At 41.1% G+C, this 23846-nt stretch overlaps 2 protein-coding genes and 1 non-coding gene across 7 annotated transcripts; 2 read left to right on the forward strand and 1 right to left on the reverse strand.

Moving 5' to 3' along the window:
- The first annotated feature begins 495 nt into the window (after positions 1–495).
- On the forward strand, positions 496–16080 carry hal (histidine ammonia-lyase). Its single transcript, XM_010889741.4, has 20 exons — positions 496–870; positions 1168–1228; positions 1815–1842; positions 1923–1997; positions 2084–2156; positions 2940–3006; positions 3099–3136; positions 3332–3457; positions 3717–3856; positions 7846–7893; positions 10232–10379; positions 10684–10779; positions 10926–10984; positions 11096–11176; positions 11341–11406; positions 11499–11664; positions 12011–12145; positions 15288–15396; positions 15727–15796; positions 15911–16080. Exons 1-20 carry the CDS (start codon positions 621–623, stop codon positions 16040–16042), a joined length of 1968 nt encoding a protein of 655 aa, XP_010888043.1. The 5' UTR covers positions 496–620; the 3' UTR covers positions 16043–16080.
- A 534-nt stretch (positions 16081–16614) lies between these two features.
- LOC105021847 (cilia- and flagella-associated protein 100) lies at positions 16615–23840 on the forward strand. 5 transcript variants are annotated; one of them, XM_020056575.2, is made up of 15 exons: positions 16615–17526; positions 17684–17749; positions 17852–17943; positions 18108–18270; positions 18551–18618; positions 19234–19397; positions 19518–19598; positions 20936–21117; positions 21268–21349; positions 21427–21562; positions 21850–21971; positions 22115–22250; positions 22645–22847; positions 23471–23564; positions 23655–23840. In XM_020056575.2, exons 2-15 carry the CDS (start codon positions 17713–17715, stop codon positions 23763–23765), a joined length of 1671 nt encoding a protein of 556 aa, XP_019912134.2. In that variant the 5' UTR covers positions 16615–17526; positions 17684–17712; the 3' UTR covers positions 23766–23840. The 5 variants fall into 5 exon arrangements, with proteins under 5 accessions (XP_019912134.2, XP_019912132.2, XP_019912133.2 ...); XM_020056573.2 differs by having other exon boundaries at positions 16620–17526; positions 21820–21971; XM_020056574.2 differs by having other exon boundaries at positions 16620–17111; positions 21820–21971.
- On the reverse strand, positions 20628–20716 carry trnay-gua. The gene is given in 2 exon segments: positions 20628–20663; positions 20680–20716. It is a non-coding gene; the product is annotated as a tRNA-Tyr (tRNA).
- Positions 23841–23846: the final 6 nt, after the last annotated feature.

Consider the following 23846-nt stretch of genomic DNA (forward strand, 5'->3'; position numbering starts at 1 on the left):
AAAACACACATGGCAACATTGTAACTTTCCAACTACACTCCAGTAGAGATGACGTCATTGCTTATTTTAAAGTACCCTACCACTAGGAGGTGCGTTTGTTATTTATTTTCACTCACGTTGAGCACGGAAGGCAGTGTGAGCGCAAGACAGGAGATTCCGCGCGCGCTGTATGTTAGGAAAGACAAAGTGGGCACAATAATCCCAAAGACACAACTTTTTTGTAACTTTACAGGGTCTTTGATATTACAGTGTAATTACAATGGCTTTGATAACAAAGGGGACAGAGAAGCACATTATCCATTGCACAATGGTTGTATGCGTTATGTCAGGCAGGTACACAGACGCAAGCCTAGCTGTAGGGGTGCATGAGGCCAAACTTCTTATCGACCTTAGAGCCGAACACCGATTACGAAATAATTTGTTTACCTACAATTTCAGCGAAGTGAACATGTTTTGACCATTTCATTCAGTCATTGAGATTATCCTACCATAGATTTTGGGTTTTCTTGTGGCGTGGTCCCCGTGCGCACCCATGATTGGCTGTTAACTTTGTCGTGGCGGAAGCTGGTACCTTGGATAGCGACGCTCGGGAGTCATTTCACCCCAACAACTGACGCGCCATGCCTCGCTATACGATTCACATTAGAGACGAGTGGTTAACGGTTCCCTGTCGGGACTCCACATACACCATCCAATGGCTGGGGCACGAGGCGCTCAAGCGGTACACCAAGAACAAGCCCGACAACGGGGGCATCAAAAAGGCTGTGACAGACATTAAGTTCTTCGCGAGGAGGTGCCAAGGACAGGGGCTGTTGGATGAAGATGACACCATCGAGGATGTCCTCGAAGACAACGACTTTGTCGAAATTGGTAAAGGAACTCAATCCGATTTAATCTAATTTCTCTCTCATACCAATTTAATTAATAAATAAAAAAGGTATACGAATTGAATAAAACGGCAACATTTTCCCGTGGGAACGAAACAAGACGTGTTTCAAGCTTGAGTAATGAAGTAAAGGCGCCAGCTGAACAAACTTATCGTGTAGAAAATCTTATTGAAAAATGTTTTCCTTGGAATATTATCAATGTTTAAATGTATTGCATAATATGTAATATATAGCTTGTTGTTCATATACTGACATTATTCAAATTTTTATCTTTTTGTAGCCATCGAAGGGGATGCCATGTCTTCAGACTTCATTCCATACCAGCCTGGAGTTTCACAGTTGTATCCTTCCATTGCCACATTGACCAGCGCATGCATATGTTGGACGGAATTTGTTACCCAGATTAGCATTTGGATTATGAATATAACTTATGCCTAACTAAAATGTTCAGTCATTCAAATTGTATACATGAAGATATGCTTGTCATTATGCAATTTTACAAATGCGTCACAGTAGGCAACTTCTTTCAGAAAAGTTATTGATTAAAGGAATTTACCGTAGTTAGGTTGAGGGTTGATATACAACAGAGGTTGACAACAGGCGGCCGCGGTCCAAAATTGACAGGCGGCCGCAGTCCAATTTAGCTAAGTTTAATTCTGCACATCTGTTTCCAAGTATTTTTTTCATTCTCAAAATAATATAAATACATTGTGATTATGCGTCAATGTAATAAAGGTATGAAATTAAAGTTATTTGTAAAGAGCATCTTGGGCTTAGTTACAGACAATTTGCAAAAGTGTGTAAGTCTTCATCATAATCATTGTAATTATGTTGCAACCCGTATACAGCCAGGGCTAAAAGTAGTTGCCTGCCCCTGACATACAATGTAGCACATGTTCCAGTCCATTTCCTTAACAACTCAAACAGAACAGCTGCATACAGAGAATCTGAGAATGTAAGTCTATAACACTGTTATTTCCTCATATTTTGTTATGAATGAGACTGTGTTTAACTTGAACATGTGCTTCTCTTCAGTACCTTTTCTTAGACGGCAACAGTTTGACTTCAACGGATCTGGTCAATTTAGGAAAGGGTCTGTACAAGATCAAGGTAATTACTCATTTAATATATTACCCCCTGGTAAATATGTATATATATATATATATGCTTGTAGTCTATCTGTGCTATCATTTCAGCTGAGTCCTGAGGCAGAAAACGGGGTGGTTAAATCCAGAGAGCTCCTGGACACCATTGTCAAGGAAAACAAAGGTGAGGGACCCACGTTAGAATCATTACAGTCTAAGTTAACATCTTAAGAATCCAACATAGGAACTATTCATTTAGAAACTGATGGTATGTGAGACCATATAACAGACCTGACTTGTCTTGGTACTTTTTTAATACCTACAACTGCTAACAGACTGGTCTTATTGCTGTATTAAAACCTACAACTAATAACTTTGGTGCTGTATAAAAGTCTGTAACTACTACCAGACTGGTCTTAGATACTATATTAAAATGTACAAACAGAACCAGGAAAACCCTAACAGGTACACTTGCATGAGTTACAAATATGTGGTCACAGGATTTGTACTGTCCATAAAGACACTGCATGAGTTTTGCTCAGGCGGATTTGATTTTACTTGTCCTGATCTATAAACCAGGCTGTGGACATGTAGAAACTCAAATTGATTTTAACATAATACTCAGTTGACTGTGACGGTACAAACCTCACCACAGGGTGTGGGTGTGCAACCCAGAATCCCCTGTGGACATTCTACATAAACAGCACTGCAGATCGGTCATAATGCAACAGGACACATGAGGAAACGAGCAGCATTAGTTCTGGTACTCATGACAAATCACAATTTTGCCAGTGCCAGCATTCATCTGAATTTCAGAAGGAGAGGGGACAGGACATTTGGCCTATAGACCTGCGTAGAGGTTGGAGCTCTTAGTTTCTGGTTTCGATCCTCTCCCTGTCAGGGTCTGTCTTCCTAGTGCTGCGTTAACCGGGTTAGCTACCAACCATCTTTTTCTCTCGCCATCCAGTTGTCTATGGAATCACCACAGGGTTCGGCAAATTCGCCCGGACCGTCATTCCTGTCCACAAGCTCAAGTACAGTACTGTTTCTCTGTCTTCTCTGAATATTTCTCGTTAGATCAGTGCACTCTATGATTATTATGTGGCCATGTGTTCTATTCCCGTAGAGAGCTACAGGAGAATCTGGTGCGATCTCACTCTGCAGGTTAGTGGTCTAACGTGGACACATCTACTTATTTTTAACTTATATTACTCGACTTACTCCAGAAGTCTGGCCCCTTAATTACCCCCCTATAAGGAAAGCACATATGTTAAGTCTGATCTTGTCTTGTCTTGAGGACCACACCATACCAAACACAGTCGTCAGTCCACAGCTTCCCCATTAAACTCTGGTGTTTAGGTGTCGGCAGCCCACTGACTCCAGAGAGGACTAGGATGTTGCTGGCTCTGAGAATAAATGTCCTGGCTAAAGGATACAGTGGAATCTCCCTGGAAACCCTGCATAGAATGATTGAGGCCTTCAATGGTAATCATTTTATTAACTGTGACTTTCACCTGTTTGACCTCAGGAATATCAAAGAATATCTTTGGGTTCTGTCAGTTCCATTGGTTCTTTTGTTCCATTAGTTATTTTGACTCCCATGCTTCCACTGAATGTGTCAGTTCAGAGAAGGGTCTTTGAAGATTGTCAGATAACAAAGAACAACAACTAAGTTAGACAAACAAATACACATAGCTTTGAGTATGTTCTGTTCATTTACACCTCTGGTTGATTATCTTGGCAGCATCCTGCCTGTCGTTTGTCCCTGAGAAAGGAACAGTTGGTGCCAGTGGAGACCTGGCACCCCTCTCTCACCTGGCTCTTGGTCTAATGGGTGAAGGCAAGATGTGGTCGCCTAAAAGTGGATGGGCTGATGCCAAATATGTATGTCACGTCAATGTATTTATACCATTTTATACAGTAACTATCAAAAGTGTGTACACACCTACTCATTCAAGGGTATTTATTTTTACTACTTTTCAAATGTAGAATAACAGTGAATACATCCAAACTATGAAATAACACACATCGAATAATGTAGTGCTCAAAATGTTTTAAACATATGAAAATACATATTTTAGATTCTTCAATTCTTCCTTCCTGTTGAAAAAACAAATGATTGTCTCAAAAGTGCAAACCAGATGGGATGGTGTATCACTGCAGAATGCTGCAGTAGCCATGCTGGTTGAGTGGGCATTGAATTCTGAATGAATCACAGACAGTGTCAACGGCAAAGCACCCCCACACCATCACACCTGCTCCTCCATGCTTCACAGTGGGAACCACGCATGTGGAGATCATCAATTCACCCACTCTGCGTCTCACAAAGACAAGGTGGTTGGAACCAAAAATCTGAAATTTAAACTCATCAGATCGAAGGATAGAATTACACTGGTCTAATTTCTATTTCTTGGGTTTCTTGGCCCAAGAAAGTCTCTTTTTCATGTCCTTCAGTTTTGGTGCAGCAATTCAACCATTAAGGCTGCATTATTGCAGTCTCTGAACAGTAGATGTTGGGATGAGTCCTCACTGTTATTCTACAATGTGGAAAATTGTAAAACTAGAGAAATCGCCTTGAATGACTTGGTGTGTCCAAACTTTTGACTGGTACTGTGTGTGTGTGTGTGTGTGTGTGTGTGTATACACTCACCTAAAGGATTATTAGGAACACCTGTTCAATTTCTCATTAATGCAATTATCTAATCAACCAATCACATGGCAGTTGCTTCAAAGCATTTAGGGGTGTGCTCCTGGTCAAGACAATCTCCTGAACTCCAAACTGAATGCCAGAATGGGAAAAAAAGGTGATTTAAGCAATTTTGAGCGTGGCATGGTTGTTGGTGCCAGACTGAGTATTTCACAATCTGCTCAGTTACTGGGATTTTCACGCACAATCATTTCTAGGGTTTACAAAGAATGGTGTGAAAAGGGAAAAACATCCAGTAAAGCGGCAATCCTGTGGGCAAAAATGCCTTGTTGATGCTAGAGGTCAGAGGAGAATGGGCCGACTGATTCATGCTGATAGAAGAGCAACTTTGACTGAAATAACCACTTGTTACAACCGAGGTATGCAGCAAAGCATTTGTGAAGCCACAACACGCACAACCTTGAGGCGGATGGGCTACAACAGCAGAAGACCCCACCGGGTACCACTCATCTCCACTACAAATAGGAAAAAGAGGCTACAATTTGCACAAGCTCACCAAAATTGGACAGTTGAAGACTGGAAGAATGTTGCCTGGTCTGATGAGTCTCGATTTCTGTTGAGACATTCAGATGGTAGAGTCAGAATTTGGCGTAAACAGAATGAGAACATGGATCCATCATGCCTTGTTACCACTGTGCAGGCTGCTGGTGGTGGTGTAATGGTGTGGGGGATGTTTTCTTGGCACACTTTAGGCCCCTTAGTGCCAATTGGGCATCATTTAAATGCCACAGCCTACCTGAGCATTGTTTCTGACCATGTCCATCCCTTTATGACCACCATGTACCCATCCTCTGATGGCTACTTCCAGCAGGATAATGCACCATGTCACAAAGCTCGAATAATTTCAAATTGGTTTCTTGAACATGACAATGAGTTCACTGTACTGAAATGGCCCCCACAGTCACCAGATCTCAACCCAATAGAGCATCTTTGGGATGTGTTGGAACGGGAGCTTCGTGCCCTGGATGTGCATCCCACAAATCTATCAATATGGGCCAACATTTCTAAAGAATGCTTTCAGCACCTTGTTGAATCAATGCCACATAGAATTAAGGCAGTTCTGAAGGCGAAAGGGGATCAAACACAGTATTAGTATGGTGTTCCTAATAATCCTTTAGGTGAGTGTATATATATATATATATATATATATATATATATATATATATATATATATATATATATATATACACACAACCACGTTTCCAAAAAAGATGGGACACTGCGTAAAAAGTAAGTAAAAACAGAATGCAATGATTTGCAAATCATTTAAACCCTATATTCAATAGAAAATAGTACAAAGACAACCTATCAAATGTTGAAACTGAGAGATGTTATTGTGTCTTGGAAAATATATGCCCACGATGAATTTGATGCCAGCAACACGTTTCAAAAAGGTTGGGACAGAGGCAACAAAAAACTGGAAAAGGTGTGTAATGCTAAAAAACTAAACCTGGTGGAATATCATACCACTAATTAGGTCAATTTGCAACAGGTCAGTTACATGATTGGGTATAAAAAGAACATTCCAGAGAGGATGTGTCTGTCAGAAGTGAGGATGGGGTGGGGTTCTCCACTCTGTGAAAGACTGCGCAGGCAAATAGTGCAACAATTTAAGAATAACGTTTCTCAATGTGAAGTTTGGGGAGCTCATCATCACCGGTACATAATATCATTAAAAGATTCAGAGAATCCTTAGAAATCTCTGTATGCATGGGACAAGGCCAAAAACTAATATTGGATGGCCGTGATCTTTGGGCCCTCAGGCAGCACTGCATTAAAAACAGACACAATTCTGTAGTGGTATGTTGCTGTATCCACAAATGCAAGTTAAAGCTCTACCACGCAAAACAGAAATGATAGCTAAACAAGATCCAGATCCGCTACTGCCTTCTCTGAGCCCAAACTCATTGAAGATGGACTGAGGCAAAATGCAAAGCAGGTCTTCTCTGGGCCCGAGCTCATTGAAGATGGACTGAGGCAAAATGCAAAGCAGGTCTTCTCTGGGCCTGAGCTCATTGAAGATAGACTGAGGTAAAATGCAAAGTAGGTCTTCTCTGGGCCTGTCCTCATTGAAGATGGACTGAGGCAAAATGCAAAGCAAGTCTGACTAATCGAAATGTGAAATTATTTTTGGAAATGGAACCAATCCCATTGAAAACATTTGGCGTATTATGAAACTAGAAATACGACAAAGGAGACCCTGAACTGCTGAGCAGCCAAAATCCTATATCAAGCAAGAATGGGAATACATTTCACTTTCAAAACTACAGCAATTGGTGTCCTCAGTTCCCGAACCCTTACAATTTTTTGTTAAAAGAAGAAGTGATGCAACACAGTGCTCCTGTCCCAAACCTTTTAAAATGTGTTGCTGGCATCAAATTCAAAATGGGCATGTATTTTCCCAATAACAATAGCACTTGTCAGTTCCAATATTTGATATGTTGTCTTTATACTATTTTCAATTAAATATAGGGCTAAATGATTTGCACACCATTGCATTCTGATTGTTTGCATTTTACACAGCGTCCCAACGTTTTTGGAAACAGGGTTGTGTATATATATATATATATGTATGTGTCAAAATGTATTGAAGGTGAACTTTGTAGAATCCTGCCTCTAATGTTTACAAGACTGAATGTTTTGTCATGGCCCCTCTAGCTGGTCAGATCTGTACTGTAACTAAGAAACAGCTAATTCTGCATGTTCTCACTTGGGCTGTATGATAGGGTTATTGCACAATGTCCCTATTGACAATGTTGAGATTGCGATGGAAACAGAGGTGGGCCAACTCATTCCTTAGTGGTATGCTACGCAAACTTATGTTTCTCATCAAATATCTTAGAAGGGATATAAAACAAAACAGGATCAAAATTATTGGACAGCAAACTTTAATTAACATTTGTAAATAAATGTGTACTTGTTTTTAGTTCATTCAGAATGCTAAACTTAGCTGTGGTTCTTGAATTAGATTTAGCCGATCTAAAGCTATCCGGAAAAAAATTGCTTTTTCAAAAAATTATTGGGGCGTTTATACTGGTTAACTTATTAATCCTGCTTTGCAATATACTGCTCTAAAATGTCAGTTGAGAAAACATGTTTGTGTTACTACAACCCTTGACCTTTCAGGTTTGTTTTTCTCCTCTTTGATGATTTTGTCTCTGTTCAGGTACTTGAGGCTCATGGACTTAAGCCAATATCTCTGAAGCCCAAGGAGGTAAAGTGAAAACACATCCCATAATGCCTTTATGTGTGCACGTTCAGCGTGCTGGTGTTGACCGTTTTCATGTGTTTGAAACGGAAATGTCCTTCCTGGATGGAAGAATATGTTCTGTTAATTGACCCTAACCCTAACCCACACTATTCTGTTACTACACTGCTCATAAAAATTCAGGGAACATATATGAAATATATAAAAATTCTAAATCTTTACAGTACATTGTATAATTAGATGAGAACAAAACGACGTAACAACGGGCAATCGAAACCAAAATCACCAAACGATTGAGGGCTGGATTAAAACTCACACCAAAAATCTAAGTAAACAATTGAAATCACAGGCTGTTCCAACTTGTGTGAATTTCATATGTTTTGTTTTAACATTCTCATAATGTGACTCAGTAGTCTGTATGGCTCCCATGTACCTGTATGCACCCCTGACAACGTCTGGGAATGCTCCTGATGAGACAGCAGATGGTGTCCTGGGGGATCTCCTTCCAGACCTGGATCAGGGCATCAGTGAGCTCCTGGACAGTCTGTGGTGCTACTTGGTGGCATCGGATGCACCGATACATACTGTAATGTCCCAGAGGTTCTCAATCGGATCCAGGTCCGTGGAACGTGAGGGCCTGTCAATGGCATCAACGCCTTAGTCTTCTAGGAACTGCCTACACACTCTGGCCACATGAGGCTGGGCATTGTCCTGCACCAGGAGGAACCCAGGGCCCACTGTACCAGCGTAAAGTCTGACTATGACTATGACTACTTCATCCTGGTACCTAACAGCAGTCTGGGCACCGTTGGCTAGTATGTGGAGGTCGATACCTCCCCAGACAATCACTGACCCACCTCCAAACCGGTCATGATGGATGATGTTGCAGGCAGCATGACGTTCACCACGGCATCTCCAGACTCTTTCACCTCTGTCACATGTTCAGTGTCAACCTGTTCTCATCTGTGAAGAGAACGGGGCGCCAATGGCGGACCTGCCAATTCTGGTGTTCACTTCGAGTGCATGCCAATCAAGCTGCACAGTGCTGGGCTTTGAGCACAGGTCCCAGTAGAGGATATCGGGCCTTCCTGCCACACTCATGGAGACTGTTTCTGACAGTTTGGTCAGAAACATGCACATCAGTAGCCTGCTGGAGGTCATTTTGTTGGGCTCTGGCAGTACTCGTCCTGTTCCTCCTCGCACAAAGGAGTAGAGACCGGTCCTGCTGCTGGGTTGATGCCCTTCTACTGCCCTGTCCAACTCTCCTCCATGTTTTTGAGACTGTACTGGGAGACACAGCAAATCATCTTGTAACGGCACGTATGGATGTGCCATCTTAGAGGAGGTGGACTACCTGTGCAACCTGAATGGGCTGCAGGTACCACCTAATGCTATCAGTAGTGACAAGGACACTAGCATAACATAAATCTAGAGAAGAATCAGTCAGGAAGGACAAGGAGAGGCCAATTGTCTGTGGCCACCACCTGCAAAACAATTCCCTTTTTGAGGGTTGTCTTGCTGTTGCCTCTCCAACGCACCTGTTGTCACTTTCATTTGCACCAAAACAAGTGACGTTGATTCACAATCTCTTATGGCTCCTAACTGGACAGATGGATATCCCTGAAGTTTAATTGACTTGGTGTTATACTGTGATGATTAGGTGTTCCCTTAACTTTTTTGAGCAGTGTATGTAAGGTAGAGGTGAGTTGAAGATGGCCCATTCATCTACATACTGTACTGCACATATCCGTGTGTTATTGATCAATAAAACATATAAATAAATCACCAGTAAGCCAATCAGTCTGCAAATACCTACTGTTAGCTCAGAACATTCTCTGATGTGCCACATAAGTACAGGGACCAGAAACTACGTTTTGGTTTGTTGAAGGGATGTTTGATTTGTCAAAGGTAAATAAACGTGGTGGATCAATACAAACTCTTCTTTGGTTCAGCTCTACCCTTCAGAGAATGTTGTAGAATATTCCCGAGTCATCTTTTTTGAGCTCCTCCTGTTTGCTACTCCTAATTGCCCTTTTGAAAGCTCCTCCTCACTGCTTCTTCTCACTGCTAGTAAATTACGGAACTGTGTCCAGGACTTCAGGTGGATGATGATTTTATGTGGGGCTGAGAGACATGTCATCGCTCTCTCTCTGTCTCTCTCACTCTCCGCCGCTACTTTTACTGTGGTCTACACAAAAACACAGAAATATCTTCATAAACACTGCATATGTTAGCCCAGTTATCAGCGGCAGAGATGACAAAACAGGGAGAGTGACACGAGAGAGATGTAAGAACCAACCACAGACGTTTGCTATGTTCTCTGTCTCTCCCTGTCTGGCCCCAGGGTCTGGCTCTGATCAATGGGACCCAGATGATCACGTCCCTTGGGGCAGAGGCTGTGGAGAGGGCCTTGGCCATCGCCAGGCAGGCGGACATCATTGCTGCTATCACTTTGGAGGTGCTCAAAGGGACCTCCAAGGCCTTCGACAGCGGTGAGCGGGGGGAGTTAGGGTTAACCCCGCCGAGGGGAAGGGGTTTTCCGTCTGTACCGATAGAAGCAGGGGATAAGCCCATGCTATGGCAGGAAAATTGCCATTCGATGTCAGCCTCCAATGATGTGGATTGATTCTGTCCCTGTGTGTGCATGAACAATGGGACATCAACCCCCATCCCTGACATTTCTAGCTGCCGCCTAACCCACGTGCATTCCTCACCCTTGCCGCAGGGCCGCAACAGTGGACATTGTGAGTGAGACTGGATTACGCTAGGCTACGCTAATCCCTTCTGTGATTGCAGAAATCCACGCGCTGCGGCCCCATTCTGGACAGATAGAGGTGGCCAGGAGATTCCGCTCCCTCCTGCACTCTGACCACCACCCCTCAGAGATTGCAGGTGACCCAGTTTGTCAGGGTGCTGCGTTGTGGATGACCCTCGGTTTCTATTTGTTTATGTGCGCGTGTGTGTGCATTTGTCTTTTGTTGAGTTGGGATAAATAATGGTTGGATGATGAAGTTTCCATGTGTTCTTCGTTGATACAGAGAGCCATCGTTTCTGCGACAGAGTCCAGGATGCCTATACCATGCGCTGCTGTCCCCAGGTGATTTAATACGGGGAGATCAACTCATATAAATACAAGGACTAGAGCGGACTAGATATCCCAGTCTTTTTTTGTAACTCGAACCATTGTCTTTGTCTCCTTCCATCACAGGTGCACGGTATTGTTAACGACACAATAGACTTTGCCAAGAAAATTATCAACACAGAGATCAACAGTGCGACCGACAACCCAATATCCTTCACTGGGTCTGAGTGAGTGTGAATGGTTGTGTCTCTATGTGTGTGAACGTGTGTGTATGTGACCATGTAACTATTTAACAGCTACTCCACGGTAAAAGGTGAAACATTCAACCTTTATACAAATGCACCAGTTGTATCTTTAACGGCTGAAATCAGATGGTGTTTGCAAAGAGAGGTGAGACCATCTCTGGGGGGAACTTCCACGGAGAGTACCCTGCTAAGGTACAGTACAGAGACAAGTCAGGGGCCTCTCTCTACCTCTCTCTCTCTTTTGCCCTCTACCTCTCTCTCTTTCTGTCTCTCCAAATGTTTAGGCCCTGGACTTCTTGGCCATAGGTGTCCATGAGCTGGCGGCCATCAGTGAGAGGAGAATTGAGCGTCTGTGTAACCCGTCTCTGAGTGAGCTGCCAGCCTTCCTAGTCAACGAGGGAGGGCTCAACTCCGGCTTCATGATAGCACACTGTACAGCTGCGTCCTTGGGTTAGTCCGGGATAGCCGTGCACCTCCGTACATTCAGGATAGTAGCTACAGTACCAGTCAAACATTTGGACATCCCGTTCACTCGAATGGGTGTGTCCAAACATTTGACTGTTACTGTATACACCGTAGCTGCACATTCAGGAGATTACATACCTATTTTATGTCCAAACACACCTTGTCCTAGGGCGCTTTGTGCAGTAGGGCCAAGCCTAATACCTACCTAATAGAATATAACGTTAATTATTCCCATTATATTGCTTTAGGTACTCCCCGGGCCTGGATTTTCAATTCCCATAGGGAGTCAAAAGGTCAAGTCCGTAAGCTGACATCGTGTGTGTGTTTGTAGTTTCAGAGAACAAGGTGCTGTGCCACCCATCTTCAGTGGACTCCCTGTCCACCAGCGCGGCCACGGAGGACCATGTCTCCATGGGGGGCTGGGCAGCCAGGAAAGCACTGAGGGTGGTGGAACATGTGGAACAAGGTGGACAACTTACTGTTCATTGAAGAGATTTATGTTTGATTGACTTAGGCTTCACACATGCTGAGCTGCAGTTTTACACTCACTCGTTAGTCATTTAGTTGACACTCTTAGCCGGGTCGGTAACTCTCATTAGGATAGCCAGGTGGCAGAACAACATGATCCAGTGATATTTAATGCGTCTTACTCATTATAAAAAATGATATATATATACACATTTGATTATAAAAAGTATGTACTTTCCTGCATGGCACATCCCTCTATTTAAACTGGTTATCGATGAGGGTGCCTTTCATCTTGGCTTTCTTTGCCAAGATGGACTTCACCCCGTTGGACTTCCACATTTTATTGTTGATTTAATCCACATTTTATTGTTTGATTTAATCAATATGATCAGCAAAACAAAGCCTATTATGTCAAAGTGAAAAACAAAATCAGAAAATTGGTCCAAATGTATTTCAAATATAAAACAGAAAATATTTTATTGCATAAGTATTCACCCTCTTTGCTATGACACACCTGAAGGAGCTGCAACCAAGTCTCGTTATTAGTTAAATGTACTCCACCTGTGTGCAGCTAAGATATTTAGCATAATTTCTGGTAAAGTATATCTGTCTCTGGGAGGTCCCACCGTTGGTTAATACAATTCCAAACAAAAACTACACCATGAACACAAAGGAACATTCAAAGCAAATCAGGAAAAGGGTTCTTTAATAAAGGCAACAATCATGGGTATGATATAGGAACAGGCATTGAATATGCCCAGAGCACAGTGAAGTCCATTAAGAAATATGGCAAAACGTTTTAGAACAACTATGGTAAAATTCTTTGGAGCAGGCTGTCCCCAAAGACTGAGTGTCCCAGTGAGAAGGGCACTAGTCAAGGACACAACCAAGAGGCCTATGGCAACTCCTAAGGAGCTACAGTGTTCCACGACTGAACTGGAAGACACGTGCTATATTTGGTGCAAGCCTAACACTGCACTTAGTCCTGAGTACACCATCCCTACTGTGGAGCATGGTGGTGGCAGCATCATGCTGTGGGGATGTTTCTCTACATCAGGGCCTGGAAAGCTTGCCAAGATAGGGGCCAAAATGGATATAGCAAAGTACAGAGAAATTCTGGACAAAAACCTCATGAAGCCTTCAACGGACCTGGTACTTGAGAGACGATTAGACCCTAAACATACACATACTGGAGTGGCTTAAAAACAAAAAGGTCAGAGTCCTGGAAAGGCCCAGTCAAAGCCTGCACCTCAATCCTATTGAGAGTATGTGAAAATAGTTGAAAATTGCTGTTCACCAAAGGTCCTCATCCAGCTTGAATGAGCTTGAGCAATTTTGCAAAGAAGAATCAAGTGGAAAGGCAGCAGTGTTGGAAAGAAAAGACTATAGTCTTATAGTGGAAGCAAACATCAACCGGAAGCCATTGGACTGATTTGAGGATAAGAGTGACATGGAAGAACTTGGAAAGGTTGAATACCAGGTGGGCTGCAGTTTTTGGGATGAATTGCAAGGGTTTAATGCCAAAAACAGGGAGCGCCACAAACTGCAAGTTGCAATTGTCCAGATGTGAGATTACAAATACCTACATTAGTACCTGTATTGCTTTCTTTGAGATGTAAGGGTTTACTTTACCAAGGTTATAAAACATATTGAAAAGCATTAATCTGCAGAAGCGGGTCACCACCTTAATGTTGAGCCAGCATTTTGCCACCTTAAATGAGAGCCAGCATTTTGCCAGCATTTCTATAAAATGCCAGCAGAACTGAATAAAATTAGGTTTCTCTTGACTACTAGAGTTCACACATAACAGCAAAAGGCACACAAAGGGGGGAAAACATTACATTGGTCTGGGGCGTGGTGATGCCAAGTTTAGGGTAATTGAACAACAGTTGTTTTTGCCACAGAATGTCTGTACTAAATGAATTGGTCACTCTAAACCTGAACTAATGCTATTTACTGGTAATGAAAGACAAGCAGGCTGATGTATACATAGCAGACGGGTGATTCAGTGTAGTCCGAATTGGGAAATATTGACCTACTTCAAAGAAGAATGTCTTGTTCAACTAACAGTAAATATGCTAGGTAATTATGTAACTTCCCTGTAATGCTGACAACAGCAGTGAAGTTCCAGCAAAAGAAAAACAAAAAATCAACAATGTTTAGGATATAGAGTGCTCAACCAGTTTTAAAATACAATTTACCTGTATGTCCAGAAATTACTTTTTTTGTATCCCTTGTTATGTATTTGCATTACATTTTACATAGTACTGCTTCAAATGAAGGAAGTATGTGAGTCTACACATTTTGTTATTGGATACATGAAACATTATGTTTTCAATAGTAATTTCCTGCAGTTTTACACATTTTGCCATGACTGTTGCTATCTCAGCAAGAGTGATTTACCAAATGTACTGGTGGCCCCCGGGAGGTCAGGCCTCCTGGGTGGCAACTGAAGGTCAGGGTATGTGCATTGCATGCCCATTCAGTAATTTGGATACATTTATTGTAAGTGTTTAGTTTAAGATAGCTGGCTAGAGTAACTTAAAGGATAATTTCACTGTTTTAAAATGTTATGTAACATGGTTCCTTACCCTGAAAATAGTATATTGGTCTAGAGAAATTGTAAATGGTTCCGCTTCCTTTAAACAGTCATTGAAAAGATCTGCTGGTTTTAGAATAATGCTGAAAAACACCTTGAAATCAACTATTTGTTTTATTTTGATGAAAGGATTATTTAAAAATTAAGAAACCAACATGCTCAAATGTCCATATTACACCCACAGATTTTTAGCTAGCTGTGGCAAAAGTCAGTTGAAGTTTGCCGTGGCTTTCTAAAAACAATGGATTACAGTTTTTCTTTGCCCATAAACAACTTTCATGGTGGGCAGCCATCTCACATCAAGTTGTAAAAATAAGTGAAATTGCCCTTTTACTAGCAATTTATACGTTATCTGACATAGGCTAATTGATCGACTGTCAGCAAAATTTTTGTCATGCTTCCTACTAGGCTATCTCTCAACAGTAAGTTGTCATACACAAAGACACAGACACACTAAAAGAGTAGTCTTTCTGTAGTAGGGCATAGCACTGCAGCTGGCCCACAATTGGTCCATAACCTCTCCCACTTCCTCCACCTCCAGTTCTCGCTATTGAGCTGATAGCTGCCTGCCAGGGCATTGAGTTTCTCCGTCCCCTGCGTACCACAACACCGCTGGAGAAGGTCTATGACCTTGTACGTAGCGTAGTCAAGTAAGTCAAACAGATTCAGCCAGTGTGTACACTGCCACAAACACACACACACATAACTCACATCACGGTCCTTTGAAAGTATTGGGCACATTGGTTAATATTTATCCAATGTCCCTCTTCTTCATGTGCCTCCTCTTCTACTCATGCAATGCCCCAACTTTCCCACTTTGTTCCTCCTCTCTGCATACACCTATTCTTCACTCCTCTGCCTTTCCCTCTTGTCGTCCTCTCTGTCTCCCCTTTTTCTCCTCCCTGTGTCCCCCCCTTCTCCTTCTCTCTTTCCCCCTTCTCTTCTATTCTCCACACCCGTTCTACCTTCCCTTTTCTCAGGCCATGGATCAAGGATAGGTTTATGTCTCCAGATATTGAGGCAGTCCATCGTCTTCTTCTAGACCAGAAGGCAAGTCCGGGGTCATAACCATACATCTGACCTTATATTAATTTAATTAATATATCAATATGGTAATTTAGCAGAATTTTCATTCAGGAGTGTGTGTTTTATGTGATTATTCAGGTATGGCACGTGGCTCAGCCATACATTGAAAGGTATAACATGGAGTTCCTTCCTGAGTCACGCCCAAGCTCTCCTACTGCTTTCTCATTGGATCCTCCTGCATCGCCACGGAAACGTGTCCGCCTTGAGTGAAAGCATCTTCGTCATCATCGTCGTCATCATTGTCAATGTCCGTGGGCCTATGTATACTCTTTCTGTATTTCAGAGAAATACTTTCTTTCTGCAACCCACAACCACGGCAATAATAATTATTTATTCCATGCTAGTTTTGATCAAGTTGTTGTGGGATTGCTCTTACGTTGATTTAGGTCAGAAAGTAGATTTGTAGACTAATCGTATTCACTGAAATAGACATATTGTTAATTAATATATTAAATCTTCCATTAGCTTACTAAAAAACTAATTTTTTTTAAAGCCACAATCATTTTATGTGTATTACCAGTTCAGTTATTTAATTTAGCTTATTCATTATTCTTTAATTTGTTATTTCAGAAACTGTGTACACATGACAATACTTAATACTGTAATTTGATTAAAAATGTACTTAAGATATAATTTGCAGAATTGAAAGAGTAAATAAAGTCAGTCGATCTACATTTCATTTTGCATTCCAATTTCCGAATTTACTATGTCATATTTTAAATATTATCACAGCCAATGCATAGCATAGAATCATGTGTATAACAGCCTATTCCTGCATTACGTTCACCCAATTTAACAACTGTATTTTATTATTGAAATGTTCGGTGGTGGGAAAAACAAGTCTACATTAGAAACACTACCATAAAACAGTTGTGGAAATATGTATTTTCTACAAACGTGTAAAATCAAATAATGTTTTTGATATTCTGCCATACAACATAGCTCATACCATACACGAGGGGGATAGATGACTGAGTTTAATTTAACAGTTTGGTATACATTTAAAAATGTTATATGTACATAACTGACCTAAACGAATGCATTTAAATACTGAGGATCGTAAAAATGTATGATGAAATGGATTGCGATACAATCAATATTGATATTATTTTTCTCATGGCCTACTACGATGCGTAATGTCGCGTGAAGTGTTTATTTTCAAAATATGCCCAACTCGTGTCATAATCTTGCACAGATTGGAACATATCAAACTGTGAGTACTCAGTTTAAGACTGCAGGCGTTATAGATTTCAAAGCGGAAAGCTGTTCAATTTATCAAGTAAGTGAACTTTTGCTAGCTATCGTAGCTGAGGGTAGGGATTATTCTGTATTAAACCTTTTTTAGTTAAAGCTAAATCGAAAAATCCACATAGGCTACTGACAAATGCAACAACAAAAAAATACAGAAAAATACATGCTTATGATTGTCAATTCAAATTATGTGACATTGCTTTCCATCGTACAGTATATTAATTATGTACAGCAACTCATCGGAACAATTCACCTCTGAGAATGGCCGAGATAAAGAATGGTATCTACAAAGGCTGCATGTTTAATATAACCACAACAAAATGTTGTCATTTTAAGATACCATCCATAGCACGGTTTGTATTTTATATACTTTCAGTGGATATGCGTTTTATAAAACACTCCTGATGCTGAATACCTCTCAAGGAAAAGGCATGGAATTGCAGGTATTTTTACTGTAGACTTTGGGGGAAAATTGTCAGTAGGCCTATATATCATGAGTATATTTCATGAGTACAAATGTATTGTAAAAAATATTTGGTTCATTTGACACATTTTAATCAATAGGCCTATTTCAAAATCAATTAATTGCATTAATTCCAGAAAGCATCGAGGAGAATACAAAGCCAACAATGGATAACGCTTGGCAGAAAGTTAGAAATAGTTCAGGTAGGCTACTGTTTTGGTTTGTTACTAAGTTATTACTAAGTACATTTTGTCGATCTATTTCATTACTACACACAAGCTATGTTGTTTGTGTCTGAAATACAGACGCTAACAGAGAAGCCATCAACCCGTTTGTGCTTCCAAGGGATTATGAGATTTTCAGAAAGAGGGAAACCGACTCTGTAATCAAACAACAAGTATGTAGGCGAATTTAGCCATTGCCCAATTGTACAATAAGATAGCACTTAAGCCTTGATTAATACTGTATAACAATTTTGAAGGAATAAGACCTGTAAATTAATTTAGCCTAACAAGGGATCTCTGTATTTATCTCCGTGTCTTTCTCACTTTCGTTCCTCAGGAAAACATGTTCTTCAATAGCCTGCCGGCTGAGAGGAAGAGCACCTACCTGTCCCGTCTCTGGTGTCGCTCCGCCCCCTTGAGGAGGGCAGTTGAGGACGACATCCTGGAGACAGGAAAATGCAAACGGAACAAAACCACATCGGCCAGCGTGGTCAAAAAAGGTATAAGTCAACTGTCCATCTTGTGTATGAAAGATATTGTTGCCTTGTTATTTCCACGCGACTCTTAGACATAGACCACAGTCTTTCTTTATTGTGTTGATAGGCCTACAGTACTTTATGTTTAAAATACCAAAATTAAGGATGGGGAAACCTGACAAATCATATCTTTAAAATAATTTGATTAATACTGGGGGAAACACGAATAGTCATTTATATATATTAAAAAAACGTGTATGGGGCTAGGGGAATATTACTTAATTGTCTCTTCCGTGTTCTGCAGGTTGCATTCCAAAGAGGGAGAATATCAGGACCTATGTGGCTAAACACCAAGAAATGTTTATGCTGCAGGTAAAACAAGTGTCCAGTCCATCTATAGACTAAAAGAGGGCTGCACAACCGTGCCCCTTGGAAAGGTACCACTGCTGTAGTGCTGTGCCTCAACCTCAGCTCTGACTGATCCAGCTGTTTAAAAATACTACATCTAAAATACAGCATTTAGTCTGTAACAGAAAGGTCGCTACAGAACCGACAAGGTGAAACGCCTGTTGTTGTGCCCATTAGTAAGGCACTTAACTAGAATTACTCCTCTAAATTGCTCTGGATAAGTGTCTGCTACATAGATTTCATGTAATAACTAATATTAATGATAAAAAGCTCTATATCACCAGGAACATGGTTGTGGATTCTTGGCCAAAAACCAAACTTGGGTCCAGTTCAGGTTTGGATTGATTACATTCTGAATTCAAATAAGCATCCATGGTAGTTAATCGAAGCCACCGGATCTATAGTGGGTTTGTCAAGTTAATCAGCATCTCTATTCTAAATGCATGTTGTTTATATTGCATTTGTGGTATAAGTAGAGTTTTGATTTAACTAAAGTGAAAAGCGCCACTCTAATTAATGATAATGTTCAAATGAAATATGATACTAATAATAGCAATTACTATTTCTATCTTTCTGTAGTACTCCCTGGCAGTGAAGCGAGACACCATGAAGAAGCTGGAGAAGGACACAGTGACAGAGCTTCAGAAGATCAACAAGGCTGAGGAACATCTGAAAAGGGACTCGGTCACCTTTGAGAAATTCATCAAGGAAAATGACCAGAGCTCAGCAGAAGCTGTCAAATTGTTAGTGTCATGATTCATACATTCATGAATATTCGGCAACACAGTTGGGTCATATTTTTTAATGTCTCTAGCTGCCTGTGACAAATAACCAACAAATAACATATTCATTTTCTTTCCCAGGGCAGAGATGGAGACTATGAAGAAACTTGAGAAAACCGCAGAAATTAAAAAAGTAACAGCAGAAATCATGGCAATGAAAAGGTAAGAGCTTGTATATTTTTTCTATACCTACATTTAGTCAGGTCAGTTATTAGCAACAAGTCCTTTTTACAGTAACATCCTGTACACAGTACAATCAATCAAATCAAGTCACAGGTACACACCACTTAAATCTGCGCTTCATTTTATAATACATATTTTTATAATAATATTGTAACAGCATAAAAAGGAACATTATAACTTCACAGTATCTGCAATGTCATACACAGCATGAATAACAGCAGAGCCATATTCATTTTTTTTATTTAAGCCCCTTCATAGTGTTGTGACCAGGTCTGTGAACCCTGATTCATGCTAATTTAAACATTCACCAGTGATTTTACAAGATGATTTGAAAACAATTTGGTGATTATTTTCAAGGTTACTGGCAGCTCCGTCCCTATGTGGCGTGGTGAAACATGAGTACCTTTTCATACTGTTGGAATGACAACACAAAACCAAAAAGGATTCTAGAACAAACATTTCCCGGGAACCAATAGGGTTGCCATCGTTCCAAGGAAACCGTTGTCCACTTGTCCTACAGTGACAGCCAAAGAACACTTTTTGAATATTATTTGACAAGTTTGCACTTTGAGAAAATCTAGAACCTAAAATAGTTTATTTTGCAGCTGCCTGGAGCTCACAGCAAAGTTCACACAGATTTAAAAAACCTGGTTACTAGAAAAAGATTGCAGCACTCAGAACAGGTTTTATAAGCCATTAAATGTACTCCTCATGTACAATGTACACATGCACCAGCACGGATGCTTCAAGGAGTGGCAAAGTGTATTGTGAACAAAACACATTTGAGCACAGGGCAGGAACAAATGGAATAGAGTTTTGCTGTGTGCTTGAAAGCAGTTGCTTTTTTAAAATCTGAGTAAAGAGGACAAAGGACAAAAACGATAGTAGTGTAATAGTTTGAGCTGTTGGTATGTAATGCTTTCTAAATAGAACTTGAAATCTGAATGAAACAAAGTTTAAAATAATAAATGACAAACTTAAAACTTTGATTGTGGGACAAAACGTGTCTCCTTCGAGCCGGATTTGAACCAGCGACCTAAGGATTTCAGCTTCAATGCCTCTACAGTCCTCCGCTCTACCAACTGAGCTATCGAAGGGACGCTGAGCATTCCGGGAACAAACACCATATTTCAAGATGGCCGCGTAGGGTAGCCCGATTTCCTGGCTTACATTGGATGAGCTAGTATGCACGTAGAAAAGTGCGTTAGTGATGTGACGATTAAATGTATCAGCATAGTCTAACTTAGTGGTTTTGCGTGTTATTAATTCAAATAAAATAATATTCTTATTTTTATGCCATTCATATCACTCCTTAGTGAAATGTCGAAGTATCAAGAAATCCTCAAAGACTCCCAGACATTCAGAACGTTTTTGACGGCCGTTGCACCTGTTGAGTGGCGCGAGGAACAGATTCGCAAGAAAGAGGAGAGGAAAGCCTCGAAACAAAATAAAGATGAAAATCTTTTTTGTGTTCCTTCCTCAACCAAAGTTATAAGAGGTAAGGTGAGTTCGTTACACCTATTTGGGAATTCTAGTGTCAATAATGTGCAAGATTACCCAAAACAACTGGTATGCCTATGAGAATGCCTGGATACATCTTTTATGAAACAAATGTGTCACTTCTATAATTATTTTTCCTGATTCCAAGAGGAACACAAAAAATATCCAGCCACTGAAAGATGCAACTCGAGAGTCACTAAACATCCACAGATAAGACTTCAAAGCAAAAGGTATTACAAATGGGGATGTTTTCTTTGAATCCGTCAGTTGGTTTATGTCTTATAGATGAATCTATGTAATTGGTTAGTAAAACTGCAATTAGTTCAGGACATTTCCGTGTGGACTCCTACAGTGGGAAAGCAAACGGCGTCCTTAACTATCTGGAAAAACAGTTGACCAACCATGATGTGGCGAATTCAGCGGAGGCGTCCGACAGCGACCACGTACGGCTTATATTGAACCATGTTTCGTTATATGGTGTTGGTTAAAATATACAGCAACCAAGGCGGTGGTTTAGGGCGACAACGTTATTCACACACCACATCATAAATACATATACTTGGGTGAATTCTCCAGTGCAACAGCTGAATTTGACCAGGAGTTGACAAGGCGGCACAAACCAATCTGCAACCAGACTAAAATATTAGTTGTCTCAACTGTTTGATTTTGGTTCTCTCCTTTGTGGTTCCTCCTCTCCAAGGAGCCAGAGTTGTGTTTTTCAAGCCCACAGGATCTGGTGAACCTTCTGACTGGACTGGAGGAACAGAATCTGCGCTACATCCAGAACTTCCAGGAGACGGAGGAGGCCATGGATGAGATCTGCAAAACTGTCAAGCTTACTCAAGACAAAATGTAAGGAAGAGCACATCCTGTCATACTCAACCTTTTTAATCAGATCCCCTTCTGAAGATAACAGGGTTTTATTCCACAGGGCATACAGCGAGAGAACAGTAGTTGAGCCTGCTTATATGATGTGTGTGTGTGTTTATGTACAGGAACAGAGAGACCCAGCACCTGGCTCAGCAGATTGACATTCTGAAAAACACCATCCTCAGGGAAGAGGAGAAGATCTCAGAACTGGAGCTCAAGTCCAGGATTTTCTCCTACGGAGAGTACAGAGCAGATAAACAGGTTAGAACTGTGGCATATGCCGATGCTGCAGGCCCAGTGGACCAGAGCGTGCCGACGACCCCCATCTAGCTTCATTGCTACAGCAAGTTACATTGATCTTGTTTGTGCTCATTACATTATTTTATTAATCCACCGATTGACTACAGGCATTATGATAGATGATTGGCCACCTAGTTCAAATGCATTGGGAGAGAAGATCCAAGACTGAGAGTCATCAGTTTTGTTGACAATTTCACCTTTTCCTGGATTTGACCAGATAATAAAGCTCTGTAGAGCTTTACTGTTTATAGCAGATTCTGAAGAAAAACTTCAGGTTGGAAACGTTTAGAAAATGTTTAGGTCAATTCAATATAAGCTGCATTGTATCTTGCAACAACCTTAACCTTACTTACAGGATACAATGCTCAGCGTGTTACACAAGAAGGTCAAAGAGGTCTACAAGGCGTGTGTAAATGAGGTGGACTCCTACACTAGCACTCTTCACATGCTGGCCGGGATAGAGAAAAAGATGGAGGAGATTACAGACCGACTAGAGTTTCTACCCCCTGGAAAGGTTGACGCCATCCGCAGCCAAAGGGAGAAGGAGATTAGGCTCAAGTGAGTTCCTCCACATTCATCTCATTATAATCTTCCACCAGCTCTTCACAAAAACAAAACCCTTGTTTCACCCATTGATTCCTCCACCTCGTGTCCTCGCCATGGAGGACACCACAGGAATTTAGTTGAAGTCTATTGAGAAGTGACCCATGTTTCCCCTTGTTTGCATATACAGCCGAGTCTGTGAAGCACATCATTGGCCTTTTCTATAGCCGGTTAACACAAGACTCATGGAACAAAAAAACTGAATTTACTCAAAGGTGCACTGTGTAGAATCCTGCCTTTAAAATTTATGAGACTTAATTTTATCAAGTATGAGAAGACTACAAGTCAATGCAAACTGTTAGACAGGTGGCAAGAAAGTTGAAATGGGGAATATATTCAGCACCCCAAACAATTTTGCAGATTATTTTCTTTTGAAACTGCAGATGTTTACTAGTCATTGTATTTTTGCTGGTAGTACAGAATCTTACATATGGCCAACTAGCTTGGATAGCAAATATGTTCAGGATTGTGTCTTTGGCTTTAAAATCAGATGGGTTGTTGGTTTCAAACCTGATGTAGTTGCCCAGGGGTAAATAGTCTGCAAAATAACACACCACCATGTTGCTGCCCTCACCCAGGATTCGTGAGGAGAACATGCTGCTGACGAAACGCAACCAGGAGGAGAGGGTGAGACAGGCTCTGGAGAGGGCAACCTCCGACAGCAAGAGACAGGTTAGTCTTGGTCCATGGTTCCAACCATCTGCTCAAAAGACACTTCTCAACACAAAAACAAGCACATTTCTCTTTTTCTCATGTTCCCAGACTGGCAGAAAGCTGATGCCACGATCAATGCCGTCTGAAATCAGGAAAGAGGACAAGATGCATATTTTGACCACTAGAGCGCAGGAGGACGCCTTGCACTTCTTTGCCTGATTATAACCTGTATGCATTCATAGAAATTCAGTGATAATTAAATGTTTTCACCTTTATTTTGGTTAGCTTAAGTCACCGATT

Source organism: Esox lucius, chromosome 19, assembly GCF_011004845.1.
Source record: "Esox lucius isolate fEsoLuc1 chromosome 19, fEsoLuc1.pri, whole genome shotgun sequence".
Taxonomy (NCBI): Eukaryota; Metazoa; Chordata; class Actinopteri; order Esociformes; family Esocidae; genus Esox; species Esox lucius.

Bases quoted from the DNA above. Each gene is read 5' to 3' on its own strand.
- hal (XM_010889741.4), top strand. From the start codon at position 621: ATGCCTCGCTATACGATTCACATTAGAGACGAGTGGTTAACGGTTCCC. The intron at 2,157-2,939 runs GTGAGGGACCCA...CTCGCCATCCAG, and splicing joins CATTGTCAAGGAAAACAAAG to TTGTCTATGGAATCACCACA. The intron at 3,137-3,331 runs GTTAGTGGTCTA...TCTGGTGTTTAG, and splicing joins GGTGCGATCTCACTCTGCAG to GTGTCGGCAGCCCACTGACT.
- LOC105021847 (XM_020056573.2), top strand. From the start codon at position 17,713: ATGGATAACGCTTGGCAGAAAGTTAGAAATAGTTCAG. The intron at 17,750-17,851 runs GTAGGCTACTGT...TCTGAAATACAG, and splicing joins GAAAGTTAGAAATAGTTCAG to ACGCTAACAGAGAAGCCATC. The intron at 23,565-23,654 runs GTTAGTCTTGGT...TCATGTTCCCAG, and splicing joins CCTCCGACAGCAAGAGACAG to ACTGGCAGAAAGCTGATGCC.